Source organism: Diadema setosum, chromosome 13 (genome assembly GCF_964275005.1).
Source record: "Diadema setosum chromosome 13, eeDiaSeto1, whole genome shotgun sequence".
Classification (NCBI taxonomy): Eukaryota; Metazoa; Echinodermata; class Echinoidea; order Diadematoida; family Diadematidae; genus Diadema; species Diadema setosum.
The window spans coordinates 11,404,158-11,420,889 of NC_092697.1; the positions used below are offsets into that span (position 1 = coordinate 11,404,158).

General features: G+C 40.0%; 1 protein-coding gene across 1 annotated transcript in view; it reads right to left on the bottom strand.

Moving 5' to 3' along the window:
• Positions 1–10,416, bottom strand: part of LOC140236902 (post-GPI attachment to proteins factor 6-like) — a 40,945-nt gene extending 30,529 nt beyond the window's left edge. Inside the window, exons 1-2 of the mRNA XM_072316836.1 lie at positions 10,226–10,416; positions 6,880–7,051 (exon numbers count right to left, since the gene is read on the bottom strand). Coding sequence (XP_072172937.1) covers positions 6,880–7,051; positions 10,226–10,313 — 260 coding nt within the window. The 5' untranslated portion in view covers positions 10,314–10,416. The remainder of the gene's footprint in view (positions 1–6,879; positions 7,052–10,225) is intronic.
• Positions 10,417–16,732: the final 6,316 nt, after the last annotated feature.

Sequence of the window (16,732 nt, forward strand, 5' to 3'; positions counted from 1 at the left end):
TTACGGCAAAGCTGTTGACGGGCTGGTTTCTTTGCTGGACATTATAAAGTGAATCATCATTCAACGCATCAACTGGACGTGGTCGTCATAACATTTGGATTCTGCCCGTTTCCTGTGGATTCCGCACGTTTCGCTGTGGACGTACATATCGTGGAATTTACCCCGGATCTATAACGTGGATTATTGCAACCCGTGCCTCTGGATTTACGTCGGAGGAATCATTCATCGGTGCATCAAGGACCATTCATCTGTGCATCGAACATCGTAGTTAGACATCACCAAGGGACTATATAACATCGTGATTACGATTTGGGCTGTAATGCGTGTAAGTGATTTTATTACTGATTTATAATTGCTTCTCTTGATCATTATTGTACTGATGTGAAAACCGATTACGAGTCTGTACCCACAATATCCCTGTTAATAAACCGCCTGAACATTAGTTGATTGTTTCTTTTGTGCGATCATTCTCAGAGTGATTTTGGTCGTAACAGTGTGATCAGTTGAGTTCAATGGAAGACTGTTTTTATCTGGGTTTACAAACAAATTACTGTGTACCATTTCCAGATAAAGACAGATAGCTCAATAGTTGGAACTAGGAAAAATTAATTAATTGCTTGATAAGCAACGAAAGCTTTGTATAGTGGTACTTAAATAAATATGGAGATAGATGAATTAATGGATACAATGGACAATTTTATTTTCTCCTGACAATATCATATTGTCATGACATCAACCTTTCTGGTCCTGTAACCAGTTCTACGGATGAGTTTACATGAATATCATGTGGGGTTTCATTGTTATCTATTCTGTATTAGAGTGTGACGTGAATTTGAATTAATACATGGCAGAGTGAGATTTTGATTTTAAACCTTGGAAGGAATAAAAAGGCAAAAGTCTGCACATCTCGATCCAATTTGATGGGTAAAAGCTTCCCTGAAATTGACAGTGGCAAGCTGATATTCAAGCTTTGATTTAATACGCATGTTATTATGGGGTACAATGTATTAACGGGCAATACCGTAAATGCAAACCAATGATATGAGTTACACACAAGTGTCTTATGTACAGTCGCAGAGCACATACTGTACTGTCCTACCAAGATTTAGCTATTCACTTGTATAATGTACAACGTGCAGCATCTTTCCGCCTGTAAACAGTGCTGACCGCTACTACTTCGGTGGCATTATACTGCAAATTTCTTTGCAGTCCCCCATTTTTCCATGCTAAAAACAAGGTGTGTGCATGAATACAAGCAGTTTGGCTGGCACTGAACACTATCACATAATATACTGAATGTATGTTGTCACACTTTCAGAAACAACACATTCTGTTGAATTAATGTCAGCTTTGTGAAATGTGTATCCAGCATGATCTGTTTAGTAGAAATTATTTCAAATGACACGATGAAATTCAAGATAATTAATCAATGCAAGGAACCATAGACATCTTTACCATTTGAAGCACTTAGAAGGTAGAAAATTTATTTCTCCCAGCTTAATGTGCAAAAATTGCGTAGAGCTTGACACTGTCAGTGTACAGCATTTTAGTGTATTTTGCACTTGGGGAAAAAATACAGAATGTCTTGATGCAAGACTACCTGAGAGCATCTTAGCACTGTGCACAATGATACCACTAATTTCCTGGATAGCCACTCATTTCCTAATGAACATTATTCTACAACCATGAATGTCTGTATGAAATGGTACACGTATATTCCAATGCTGTGTCTCATGAAGGTTACATGTACTTGTGGTCAATATGATCATGTCGTGCAGCTGCGATTCCCAGAAATTCGCATCAAACAGGATCTGTATGCATTAAATCACAGGGTCATGTTTTCTTTACATAGTACAAAATGCATAGGAATATGGATGTTTACTGGATGTAAACTCTTGTATCGTCCTCTTTGACCTGACTATATCACTGTCCCATTTTCTCTGTTCAGTTTTCATTGAATTATATTTGGAATAAAAGCTATTTTCCATATTTCATCTAAAATGAAGTCAGCTCCACAACTGATACAGTAATTGCTGTGCAGTTGTATGTGATGATCTCTTTTGTTGAATCTGGGAGAATATATACTGGATCAGCTGTTATTTCTTGCGAGGATTAAATTTTTGTGAATCACAGTTGGATCGCAAATTTGACAACGCGCGAAAATTTCACCATACCCTAAGGTAATAGTGTGCTTATGATGGCCTCTGTTTCAATTCACGAAAACAACATCTTGCAAAAATGTCTATGACCTAGTCCTCCTCAATTTGTGAAAATATCTGTATGTGAAAATAACAGTGCATACAGTACCTGGTACTCCATGAACTTAATCTGCTATAAAAGGGAAGGGTACAGTCCACTCAAGTTAAAGTTCACTCCTGAACAATAACAACAAAAACCAACTAACCAAACATTGGCAGTAGACAATCCTTACTTTGAGGATCACATGTTACATACTTGTAACACCACGGAGCTAGAAATTTAACTGTCTATCTCCATGGCAACACTGACAACGCTCTACGATGACTAAACGTGGTATGACTGCTTTGTAGTGGGTTGTGATTCACTGAACGCGGCGCCTTGTCTTCCTCAGTCGCTACAAACAGGTTGTAACATATTTGCATTAGGTGGAAAGCAGGGTCACAAAATGTCAATGAGTGCGCAGCCTGCAAACCATTATGTGTATTTTGTTAACCACTTCATGCATGCTTGTATCTGCTATACTCTGTACACCTTAACTGCTTTTCAATGACTACGGTGAATTGCTTGTCGTAGGTTGTGTAGAATAATCTTAGCAATCAAGGTTTGCTAAGATCATTAGATTTATAGAATACTTGTGGGACCCATACACATTCCGTCCATAGTTGGGGTTTGTGTGATTAAAAAGAAAAAAAAAATGAAACAAAGGGTGTGTTTATGCTCAATTTGCGAAGGCAGAATCAGCGTTTTGAAACGCTGATTCAAAACGCTTATTCATAACGCCGTTCACGGGAGCACTGTTTATGCTCACTTTCTTCGAGTCTTGGAAAGAGCGTTTGCGATTGCTTCGCTGACCTCAGCAGAGGCAGGTCAAATTGGGGCGTCCGCTGCAATCAGTGGCCTGGCCTGGGAGAGCAGCTGGGAAAGACATGCGTATGCACAGTACACCTTGTACATGGGAAAACTGCACAGGCAAGGGTAGCTGGCTTGCCGGGCGCGCGCTTTTTCACGTGAACCGGCAAGGCGTTAAGATGACGTCATTCTAAACGCGTTTAGAAACGCTGTTGCGTTTATGCTTCCCCATCAAACGTGATTAGTCAGAAACGCCGATCGTAAACGCACCTTTTTGTGCGTTTTGGATTGGCGTTTTGAATCAGCGTTTCTATCGAAGTGAGCATGAACGCAACAGCGTTTTGCACTTATCACGTTTCAAAACGCTGATTCTGGCCCGAAAAGGGGAAGCATAAACACGGCAAAAATCTGGGTATATGGTATATTGCGAGTACAATGAAGTGTGTAGATAGAACATATATGTGCTGTGTACATCATAAAAAGAGATTATAAAAACATCCTATCAAAACTAATATACCTGATTATTATCGATTCATTAATTTTTTTATCACACAGACCCCCAACTACAGATGGAATATGTACAGGTTCCCCCATGTACTCTTTAAATCTAATGAACTGTTAAAGGGCACTAGGACACACATGATGGAATGAAAAAGTGCAAAGTACATGTACATTGTATGCTGAGATGCAATTTGCTTTTTCCACCTCAAATTTGTATACACACATTGGATCTGATTTTTAACAGTCTGTCCATTTCCTTGTTCTCCCTCCCTCTCTCTCTCTCTCTCTCTCTCTCTCTGTGAGTGTGTGTGTGTGTGTGTGTGTGTGTGTGTGCTCGCGCGTGCAAATTCACTCCATTGCCAGATACTGTGATTTCCTTTTCCATTTTTATAGCTGAATGTATAACAATCTTGTCTTCTCTTTTTAATGTGTGCACAAACCCCCCCCCCTACTTTATGAAGGAGTTTAAACTGTGATATCATTCAGCAATTTGCATGAAGATTCATTTTCACACAAAAGAGATGAAAAGTCACCATACTGTAAAAGTGGATATTTTTGCAGCTAGAGTAATTTTTCATGCTCTGCCAAGTAGGATGAATTTCATATAGGTTTTTAATTCTACGAAATCAAGACATTACACTGTGGTACATTGGTTCATACAAAAAGCAAAAATATTTGCGTGCTTTTATTGAAATCATGATAGTTTCTGGTTGCATGCTTGTTTCTGATATGCGTGAAAGTGTTCACTTGTACAATTACTGTATTTAAAAATGGGAGAAAATTAGAGTACCAGTAGAGGCACATCAGTCCATGGTCATATATTGCACGGTTTTAGAGTTTTCTGATGTACACAAAGACATACTGTGCACAATATTTTAGCTGGAAGTCTGTAACACATCTATTAAAAAAAAAAAAAATCCCAAAATAGCAAGATCCTAGTAAATGAGACAGTAAACCATGCTGAATTGTCTGAGTTTTGTCTCTTTGATGCAAATCAAAATACTGACTCAATTTTCACGCCATTATCACATGATGAGAGAGAGCTATCATTTGAAAATGTAATCACTTGATGCTACTTAATCCTGACTAGACTCCAGCTCAAATTCTTTTCCCCTCTGGTGATAATGAATGGCTTCCGGTGCAATTTGACAAGAACCATGATTATCTTATAAAGGAAACCAAAGCCAAACTAAAAATGTGGATTGAGTGAAAGCAGCAATATTAGTAGAACACATCAGTGAGAGTTTGAGGATAATCAGACAATCAATTAAAAAATTATGAATTCATAGAATTTTTGTGTCGTCATTACTGTACAAGGAGACTACTACTCTTGACGACATCATTATGGACAACAATTATAAAAATTTGACATATTTTGACTTTTCATCCGTAATGAAAGAGCACATTGACTTACCTCTTCTACAAATATGTATGTAGAAAGCAGGGTGAATAATATTACCCCAAACAATATGTCAGTTACAAGTGAATGGAATGTGTAACTATTCATTTTGTAGAATTCTCTCTATATTCTCCACACACTACACACATACCTCTACCCCCATCCCCGACACACATGCATGCACGCATATTATACGCAGGTAAACATCAACAAAAGCCAATAACCATTTTACCATTGATTTGTAAATTGTATAATTGTGGACGGCGTCTGCAAATAAACTACACGTACATTAGGGGGTGTTTCTACATTTTTGGGCGCCGTCCAATTCTACATTTGGGGGCAATTTTATACATCTCAGCGGTTGGTGTTCTTCTACATTAGTGGGTATTTCTACATTTTTGTGGGTTTATTAGGTAGTGTATTTTGCCCGTTTCTCATGTACAATGTAGAACTCCCTGAAGTGTATACAATGTAGTATTTATATCCATATAGGCATGAAAATAATTTGTGTAATTGTGCATAGACACTTGAAAGGGATGAAACTATCCCTTCGTTCACACTAGTCCCCACAATGCAGGGAAAGTCCTGCACTTCGGGACTTTCTCCTCAAAAAACATAATGTGAACACTCGCTGGGACTTGTCCCCAACCCCCCCCCCCCCCCCCATCCCCGCAAAGCAAGTCAGGTCCGGGGGAAAGATTTGGAGGAGAGAGTGACACATTACCTTGGGGCGTAATTGATAGCGTCCAGTTGTGGTCATCAAATGTGCGCATGCGCTATGTCTGGTTTCGAGTGGCAGAGCTTGCCCCAACCCCCAACTGCCCCACAGCTTGGGGACAGTCAAGATACAAGTGTAGCAGTGTGGACGGGTCAGTCGTAAAAACATTAAATCTCTGTTGACTGTCCCCGCAATGTGAGGTCTAGTGAATGCGGGGAGTACAAGATGATGAAGTGAATGCAGGAATACCAGTAGAACACATCGGTGAAGTTTGAGGAAAATTGGATAAATCAGTTCAAAAAGTTATAAATTTTATAATCTTGGTGCTGTCATCACTGGATGAGAAGACTACAACAGTTTGTGACATCATGCATGGATGATATTTAAAGAAAATATAACCAAAAATCCAAAATTTTTAATTTTTATGAAAAGTGTGCATTCTCTTCCTTGGCTTCATACTAACATATGTTTGCTACAAAAAAAAATAAATGCGTGACCTCAATAAATGTAGTCTATTCATCCAACAATGGTGAAAGCAAAACAGATTGTCCAATTTTCCTCAAACTTCACTAATGTATTCTCCTAATATTGCTGAATTCACTCTATCCATATAAATTGCCTTTCATTTTCCTTCAATATACTTAGTGCACATTGACAGTGCGTAAATTCTGTTATTAAACCATACTGTGTCAAAACATGTGTAGTTTCTCCAAAGAAAGCGAGAGACACTATGGCAAAATCGTGAAATAGGCCGCACCAAAGTGCGCATGCATCTGTAGGTTACAAGCAAGGTTAGGTTAGGGTTAGGGTTAGGGTTAGTTTGGGTTGTATTTATGGTTAAATTAGTCAAGGGACATTAGGAAGTTTTTCCAAGAATAATAGAAAGAAAAGAATTAACAAAGGAAAAAAAAAGGGGGGTGGGGAGAAAGGAGGGACAAAAGATGCTATGCTGTGGAAATCACCTCCCTTGCTGTATCAATCACATGTAAAAGTTGTTTGGTGAGGCCACATTCAAAAGTATCATACTGTGGAAGAAAGACCCACCACCGTGCTTATCTACCGTTGAACGCCACACGGTGGGGCTGAATTCACGAGTATAGAACGGGTGAGCCGCCGTAGTACTGGTACGGACATGCAGTGGTTGGGCCTATTTCAAGAGTATGCTGACACTATAATTGTAGAGAATGTAAAAAGAGAAGAGATAATTTCTTACACCATCATCGTAAGATCCTCACAGTCCTCTGGGTGGTTGATGAACTTTCTGACGTACCACCTCGCGTACGTCACCTGCTCCGGCAGGCGGAAGCGAAAAAGAGCCACGTTGCCGTAATCCTCATATTCCTTCACCAACTTTTGACCGTATTGCTGCTCTCCCCCGAATTGCCCTGGAAACAGTGGATTCATGTACACATTAGCACAGTCAAGTGCAGTGGTCAATGCAGTGATTCTAAAGTGTTGATATTACTAATTTAATGCTGCAGTGCAATGCACTTTTGATTGTGCAAATGGTGACCAACATTAACCCTATAAAGCCCAAGCTATTTTGACCCCTTCCCAGCCCAAGGGGGGGGGGGGGGGACATTGTCCTCCCCATATAATTTCTTTATTAAATGATGTATCAGCATCATATTTGGCACATGGGTAGGCCAACTCATACTCTAAATGACCCAAGATTTGAAATTTCTCAAGGTCACCCACTGATGGCACTATTTACCAAAATATAAAGAAATGGGAAATATGCCAAAATCATTTTTTTTTTAATTTAAATAGAATCTCTTTATCCCCAGAATATGTTCTTATTTCATATCAATCATTTCATATTTGCCACTATGATAATGAAAGTCAACTTTTACTATATGTTATGGTTGAAATTTCTAAAGGTCAACATATGGGGTCGCTATTCATTATAAAGAAATATATGAGGTCTAGATGATGTACAATGTATTGTTTGGGATCTAGGTTCACAGGCCATTTGATATTGTTAGTACATTTCATATTTCAATATTAAATATTTATTATTGGAATTTTAAGCTTGCAGATTGATATGACAAACAAATGATTGATACCACAGGCAAAACTTGTGTGAAAATGACACAAGATAACAGGGTAGTCTTTGAAAAATGCTGTATTTTCAATTGAACTATTACCTGGTAGATCTAGACTATGGTTTGATGCCCATGTCATATAAAAATTATAAAAAGACCATATCCGCATGATTCACAACCAAAATTATTTCACTTTTTTTTTTTTGGTCTTTCAGCAAATTACAGCCAAGAAAACCCCCATTTCATCCATTATATTGTTAGAAAGCCTAACTGAAATTGGAACAGAAAAAGTAACATGCAAAACTTCAGACATGGTTGTCCGTTTACAGTTGCCATGGCAACCAGCAATATCGAACATAGCTAAATTACTGTAACACACAATATATTCGCGGTATGAAATTTTCGCGAATTGGAGCGGACTGCCTTTTTCATGGCATGAAATTTTCGCGAATTGCCACTGGCGTTCAATGCATATACACGTAGTGTAGATAAGAAATTTCATGTGCATTTTTAATTTGCGAATCTTGGCGCTCGCGAAATTAAAATGCACGTGAACATTGCTTGTTTTACAGTATATCAAAACATTCTCAATCAAATTTTAGGAAAAGTCATCGACTTTGGTTGAAATCGGGTAAAGGGCGTAAAGTGGCAAATGATATGGTAGGGGACATGGCACAATGTGTACCCGTATGTGCCCCCAGCCTTGGCTTGGGCTTATGTCTTAAAGGACAAGTCCACATTCATATAGGACCCTACATAAGGATTGAGAGAATGCAGCAATATTAGTAGAACACATCAGTGAAAGAGGAAAAACGGACAATCCGTTCAAAAGTTATGAATTTTTAAAGTATCTGCGCAGTCACTGCTGGATGAGAAGACTACTACAGTGTATGATGTCACATGCGTACAATGATATAAGGAAAATAAAAAGAGAATTTCACAAAACTTTACTTTTTGAATCTGTGCACATTTCTTCGACTTGTTTAATACTGACGTATGTTAAGGGTAATATTCCCCCTGCCTTCTGAAAGAGAGAAGTCGAGTGTTCTTTTGTTATGCAAGAAAAATGGAAATATGTTGAATTTTCTTTATTTTTTCTTTATATCGTTGTACACATGTGACATCACAAGCTATAAATTAAGTAGTCTTTTCATCCAGCCGTGACTGAGCAGAAACTTCAAAAGTTCATAACTTTTGAACGGATTGTCCGATTTTCCTCAAACTCTAAATGATGTGTTCGACTAATATTGCTGCATTCACTCAACCCACATGTCTCACGTTATGAAGGTGAACTTGTCCTTTCCATAGTACAACAGGGCTGCCAACTCTCACGCATTGAGTGTGGGACTCACGGCACGCATTTTGGTCCTTTCTCACTCTGGCAAAATCGTGAAATAGGCCCCACCGCAGTGTGCGTGCACCAGTGCGTTAGCAAGCAAGGGTAGGTCCTAGGGTTAGGGTTTAGGGTTAGGGTTAGGGTTTAGGGTTAGGTAGGGTTGTATTTATGGTTAAATTGGCCCGTTAAATTAGTCGAGGGACATTAGGGAGTCCTTCCGAGAATAGAAAACGGGAGAAAGGGAGGACGGAAGATGCTATGCTGTGGAAATCGGCCCCACCGCTGTATCAATCTTGCGTAAACGCCGTTTGGTGGGGCCGCATTCACGAGTATTATACTGTGGAAGGAAGCCCCGCCGCCTTGATTACCTACCGATGAACGCCACACGGTGGGGCTGAATTCACGAGTATAAACAGGCGAGCCGCCGAAGTATTAGTACGGACACGCAGTGGTGGGGCCTATTTCACGAGTATGCCCTCACTCTAAAACTTTATTTCATTTGCATGCATTTCTATTGATCTCACTCATTTTGACTCTTAACATGTCCTAGACCTAAATTATAGCATTGGCCTATGGGAGTCTCACTCTCAACTAGTTTCCAGTGTTGGCAGCCCTGGTACTGGGTACAAAGTAGAGATCCTCGCTCTACTAGAGCCAGTAAAGACTAAAGTTTACTCATAACATTAGAGGGACTTCGGTAGGACCATAGCCAATACCAATAGCATTTATAGCTGAAGATCTAGGGCCTAAATTTACTACTAATTTTACTAGATATTCTAGGTCAGGTTAAAAAGTTAACACTTATTCGTCTTATAACAGAATAAAAAATTTAATATACAGGCAATTATCTCATTCTCAGGTCTACTCAATGTTTCAAAAAGAGTGAAGAAATATTAATTTAGAGAAAGCATAGACTAGTCGGCATTCACTTCCTGAAAAGTCGCATTTAGATCACAGACACACTAATAAAGCTCAAACACTTGGAGGCCAAGACAAGGGCCTCAAAAATACCTTACAACCACCACACGGTAATTAATATACGGGACTGTTTCCCAACACTACAAATACAAGCGACATGCCAGCCTGCTGGACGAGATGCAGTCGCAGTCTGTCCAAACGGAGCGCAGCTCGCTAGCGGCGCCGCGCCTGCAAGGAGGATGTCGTGATATCATACTTACCGGTGCAGTGCACTCGAGTCCTATCCACACTGACAATCGCTAAAACAAACAATAATCGCATAAAATTAGAAAGTAACGTCGCCATCATCTTTTTCTTCGACCATCAACCGTTATTCTTCCAGAGCAAGAGCTGAAGTATACTTTGCTATCGCGATTTATAAATCCCCCAAATTCCGAATATAATGAGAATCCTATTAGCTATATCTCCACACAGCAGGGTTTGGTGGGTCATTCTCTAATCACCACCCGGCGCGGCGGCCTCTCTCAGTACGTAGCCAAAGATCGTGTATTCCGTCTATCTACGATCTTTGCTGTAGCTCTGTGTACGTCTGCTGTTTATCGTCCGCGTCGTCGCGTACGTATCCGTACCGTCAAGTCCGTTTACGTCTGTCGTCCAAGAAGCAGCGCGGTGATGGATGGGCCATACAGCAATGGGATGGGCCTATTCAAAAGTGTGTGTGTGTGTGTGGGGGGGGGGGGGGGGGAGGGCACTTCCGGGTTTCATGAGCTAACACCCAAAAGAAAAAGAAAAAGAAAAAAAAAAGGTCCTCAGCTCATCTCTCCCTAACTTCCACTTCGGGTTTCTTTGGCTGACAAGCAAAAAAAAAAAAAAAAAAGGATCTTCAGCATCAGAAAAACATAACCTTACCGCACTCACACTTCAAGATCTCTATCTATTTCTTTTTAGTGCCACTTACGTACTTCCGGGTTACAAAAAGTGGGGGGGCCCGGGGGCCCAAAGTGATGACTCCTTATGTATTCTTTTGTATGGTGCACAAACAGTCACCGTCAGAGCTCTTGCTTGAAGAGTGGAGTAGTAGGGTGGCTAGACAGAAAGATCCATCTGTCCAGAGGAGTCTTTTATTTTTTTTTTTTTGATGTTATCCCTCTTCTCCGTAGGGGATCCATGATGCAGTCTCCACTGAGCATATCCTGTCGACCAGATACAGACCGATCTTTCGGTCAATAAGGCGGCACTAGCAAGTGGCTGTGCACAGGAATCAAGGAGGGGATACTGCGGCTTGAAAGTTGGAACTTTAGAAGCACATGCACATCACCGTTTTGTCACGTTTAATCATCGAAATGCTCTTCAAGTTATGTAACTTATGGATGATACAGGCAGAAAGATGTCATGATCAACAGTGTGCTTGTTGTCGACACATCCCAAGGTGGGATATGGGCGTGGTTTGGCAATGATTGGAAAGGAGCGATGGTATGGTAATACAAAGTACCGGTAGATATTCATTAGGGTGGTGGAGGTGGGATTAGGAGGTAATATGGTTGGTGTGGTGGTGGTGGTGGTGGAATCAGGGGTGTTTGTAGTGGTGGGTGGTGGGGGAGGGTTGTTGGTGGTGATGATGATGGTGGTGGTGGTGTTCGTATAGGGGCGGAGTGGGGTGAGGAGAGTATGGTATCGAAATGGGAGGGTGTGGCAGTGGTGTTTGAAGAGGTGGGGTTGGACAGGTTTGGTAAAAATGGCAAGATGGTTGGTGGACGTGGCATTTGTGGGTCTGGGCCTGGGGTTGTGGAGAGGGGGTTGTGGAGAGGGGGTTGGGAGTGATGGGTGGGTGTGGCAGTGGTGTTTGAAAGGTGTGGGATAGTGAGGTTGGTCATGGAGAGGGGGTTGGTTGTGGAGAGGGGGTTGGGAGTGATGGGTGGGTGTGGCAGTGGTGTTTGAAAGGTGTGGGATAGTGAGGTTGGTCATGAGGGTGGAGAAAATTGTGATGTTTAATTGGGTGTATTATGTCAGTCATGTCATCTCATGATCAGCATCATTCTCTTTTCAGGTTTCTTTCCTCTCCCTTTTTGTGATTATTATTTTTTTATGCCTCCGCCACGAAGTGGTGCCGGAGGCATTATGTTTTCGGGTTGTCCGTCCGTCCGTCCTTCCGTCCGTCCGTCCGTCCTTCCGTCCGTCCGTAATGAATTTTGTGGACAAGGTAACTATCGAAACCTGTTGAGGTATCCTAATGAAACTTGGCATGTATGTGTATTAGGGGGTGAAGTTGTGCCTATCAACTTTTGGGTGCACATGCTCAAGGTCAAAGGTCAAAAGGTCAAGGTCAAATACATAAAATTTAACTATTTCCACCATATCTATTGAATGCCTGAAGATATTTTCTTGAAACTTAGTGTATACATGTATTACCCAATTAAGATTCTCTGGTGAAAGTTTGGGTCATGAGGTCAAAGGTCAAAGGTCAAAAGGTCAAGTAAAAATATTAAAACTTCTTTTTTTTTTCTCCATACCTTGGAAAATTGTTCAAGGTATCTTCATGGAACATAGTATATTTCATGGGGTTCATGAGGTTCATGGGGTCAAAGGTCAGGGGTCAAAGGTCAAGTGCAACACTTCAAAATTTTACTATTTCCCTCCTATCATGCAATGCCAGCAGGGTTATTTTTTTTTTTACACTTGGTGTATGCATACATGTGTAACCTAATAGAAATTCTCTGGAAAGTTTTTTTTTCTTCTTTTTTTGCCTCAAAGGTCAAAAGGTCAAAGATCAAGTGAAAGTGCTGAACTAACTTTTTCCTCCATATCTCGGAAGTGGCTCAAGTTATCTTGAAACTTAGTACATATTATGCATGTTCTACCTGAAAGTGATTATCTTATCAATTTTAGGGTCAAGGGCCAGATGAAAATGGTAACAATTTACTATTCAATTCAGAAATTGCACTTTTTCTCCACACTTGTACCTTGAAAATTACTGAATGCCTAAATGTATGAATGGGTCAAAGTCGAGTTAAAAGTCCTTAAATCCCTAGATACATGCTCTCCTATTCATCCAATTAAACCTAGGTCAAGGAAGGTGAACATTCAACACATTTGTGACAAACTTGTCATTTCAATATTTTGCCAATTTTGTGAAAATGTAATCACACATTGTCCACATGTACTATCTAGACCTATTGGGAAAATCATGCATTATGGCGGAGGCATACCAGTCGCCAAAGTGACATTTCTAGTTTAATATTATCTTTTGCTCACAGAATTTAGAAGGCCTACTGCTTGTTCAATGGAAATCCATGATAGGTGTGCTATTATGAGAACAAAAATCACATACATTGTAATGGGTACATTCTGAGAACCTGAATAGTTATTTGATGAAATATGAAGAGCAAACTTTAAACACCGAAAGCACAAAGTCTTATATCTTCTACAGGGATGCCAACCTTGTAAACAGCATTGCGGTATTCTCGGGCCTGAAATGGCACATTTTGGGTGGAAAAAACCAGTATTTTCACCTTTCCTCCAATAGACATGCATAGTAATAAGTTTTGAAAAACAGATCTTTTCCCATGAAATCTGCAGTATTTTTGATAAAAAAGAAAGAAACAGCACAAAATGCCGTAAACAAAGTAACAGTTTGCATCTCTGCTATTTCATCAACCACCAGTGTTGTGCCTGTTGATGTTGATGGAATTTTGGAACTGTGTCACACAGACAGCAATCACACCAATGTCATACTGTAAAAATGGACATTTTTGCACCTTTCGTGCAACCTGAAACTAGCGCGAAATACACATGAATATTTTTGCATGCCATATGTTCCAGAAGTTGATGTCTTGATTCCGTGGAATTAAAAACACACAAACTTCTTCTTGCCTGGCTGAGCGCGAAACAATTAGTCGTGCGAAAATATCCACTTTTACAGTTACTTGCTGGCATGCACACACACCAAGCATACCAACTTCTGGTCTGTACAGCTGCACTGTATCGTCTCCCGGTGGTGTAAATGTCCCTGTGCCTTTGACATCTTTAGTGCCACCGTCATGACCACAGCTTGCAACATACAGCAAGGGAACAGCATTCATGCAAACACAGACGATACAAATCATGGTGCATATATCAGCCACACAATTTCCCACATACACGTACATGTATAATTCTCTGGTACAACTTTGTACATGTACATACATCTGTCCATTATACATCCACGCATATACCAAACACAGGAGTGAGAGCAAAATTTACAGACTAGCGCCTAGAGCTTCATGATTCTGTCTCCTCAAATGGACATTTTCACAATATGTACATATAAAAAAAAAGATACAGAAAGCAAAATTCTGGACATATTACCAGCAGCATAAACTTTACTGAGACAATAACCGGCATGGTGAGACTTTAACACATGCATACTTTTGTTGGTAATACAATGTAGTACCCTGCATGTGCAGGCTAATTAATACTGAAATGAAGTAATCTCAACTGAAATGAAGTAATCTCAACTAAAATTTGTGATGCCTCACTAAAATGAATATTCATGGAAAGAGTTAGTATCTTGGGCACCCAGCTGGTGTTGTGCCTGCTTCGATTTCCTGGTGCGAACCAGCCAGACACATTTTACAAGTTTCCATGCATGACTTCCTCGTGCGTAATGAGTTAGTACCTATCATTGTAGTTAGCGTGCTGTCCTTCCTATTTGTAATGATGCAGGCTTTCTGTCCTTTCCCAAAACAGACATATAATAGAAAATACACACAGAAAGCATTGAGTGGGAAAATAATGCCGTGTTAAAGGCAAAATTTACTATTTGCAGATGACAGAAAAACCCAGCATTCGTGCTTTAAAATACAGTGAAACCCCGTTATAACGAGTTCAGTTATGATGAGGAACCGCCTTTAACGAGGTGATCGCGTCGGTCCCGTTTTCCTTTGCATGCAAACCTATGGCAGAACGAATCGGTTATAGCAAGTTCGGTTATAACGAGATTCCGGTTATAACGACAGGGATGCCAAGTTCAAAAATTTTTTATGAGTGAGATTTTCATGACTCTGCATCTCGACGCGCGAATGTGCGCGCAAGCGAGGGTGTGGGAGGGGGTTTTGTGCGTGCAAGCGAGGGTGTGGGAGGGGGTTTTCCCCCTGTGGCCTCCCACAGTAGGGAGCCTTTTCAATTTTTAGCTCTTAATAGTGCGATCAGGTGCATACTTAAGTGGCTATTTTTTACGTATTTTGAAAGACAAAAGGGAAATATACCTTCAATTGCAACTATCACTTGAATCCTTTGAGCTATGCTCCTTATTTTTGGCCCAAATTGCAGACTTCACCCGATGCGTGAGAAAACTGGGTGCCCTGCGTGAGATCGTGAGACGGACTCTAAATGCTTGAGTCTCACGCAGAATGCGTGAGACTTGGTAGCTCTGTAACGAGGACAATTTCGGTGCATCATGATAAAGAAAAACATAAGCAATTTGATCGGATATAACGAGGTTCCATTTCTTGACTAAATTGTCGCTTTCAAACACGCGACAAATGAAACATTGAAAACCGAATTCACGCTATCCACGTCTTTTTCCCGTTTTGCAGAGAACCGTTCCTTCCATTTTTTCTTCTAAACCACGCAATAAACAGAAGAATGCCTTCCGATGTTCCTACTGAATTATTAAACATAATCATTCGATTTTCTTTTTCGCGAGATATGCGTGCGTGACGAGGTGAAAAAAAAAAAAAAGATAACGCATTCAAAAACTTTTCATGTAGCGACACTTTTGGCAAAAATGGACAATTAGAATGCATGTGCAACTCATCATTATATCCTTTCCGTTTTTAGTTCCGAATTCCAGTTCTTTTGCTGGTTAGCAAATATGAGTGTGTATGATTAAAGCCGAAATAATTAATGAAATCATCGCGATCCCGCCAAGTGACAGTAGCGTAAAATTACTAAAAATTTTTGAATAACGCATGTTAACCTACTTAATCGGTGTTCAGAAAAAGAAACAAACGCATTTATTTAGTATTTAGTATTTATCTGATAATTTAAATATGGGTGTGTATGATTGAAGCCAAAATAACTGGTGAAATCATCGCAATCTCGCCGGGTGACCATAGCGTAAAATATTCTTGAATAACTTAATCGGTGTTCGGAAATAGAAACAAACGCATTTAACAGTTCAAGAACGGAATCGATGTACAAATCGCGAAGAGATTTTCGGAAGAAAATAAAGAACGCATTTTTAATCCCTTCGGGCGCAACGATCATACATTGTATAAAATTACAGCCGAAATGATTCCTGAAATTATCGCATTCCCGCTGGGCACTAACATTGTAAAATACCTCGCAAGTTAACGGTAAACAACGCATGTATGTTACCCTGAGATCATCGCGATCTCGCCAGGTGAAAGTAGCGTAAAAAAGTTGAATGACGTATGTTTACCTAAATCAGAAAAAGAAACCAATGCATTTATTAGTTTGAATAGATCTGGGTTTGTTCATTATTACAATTTTAACACTGCACTTCACAAAGAAGATTTTTCTTTCTTTCAGAAAGGTCTACCAGGTAAAGATTTGCGTAAAAAGGATCACAACCTTCCACATTCAATCCTGTCGCATATTTTTCAAGAACGGATGTAAAAAACGCGAAGAGATTTTTTGGGAAGAAAATAAAGAACGCATTTTTAATCCCTTCGGGCGCAACGATCTATTACGTTGTACAAGATAACAGCCGAAACGATTCATTAAATCATCGCATTCCCACTGGGCACTATAAGTGTAAAAATACC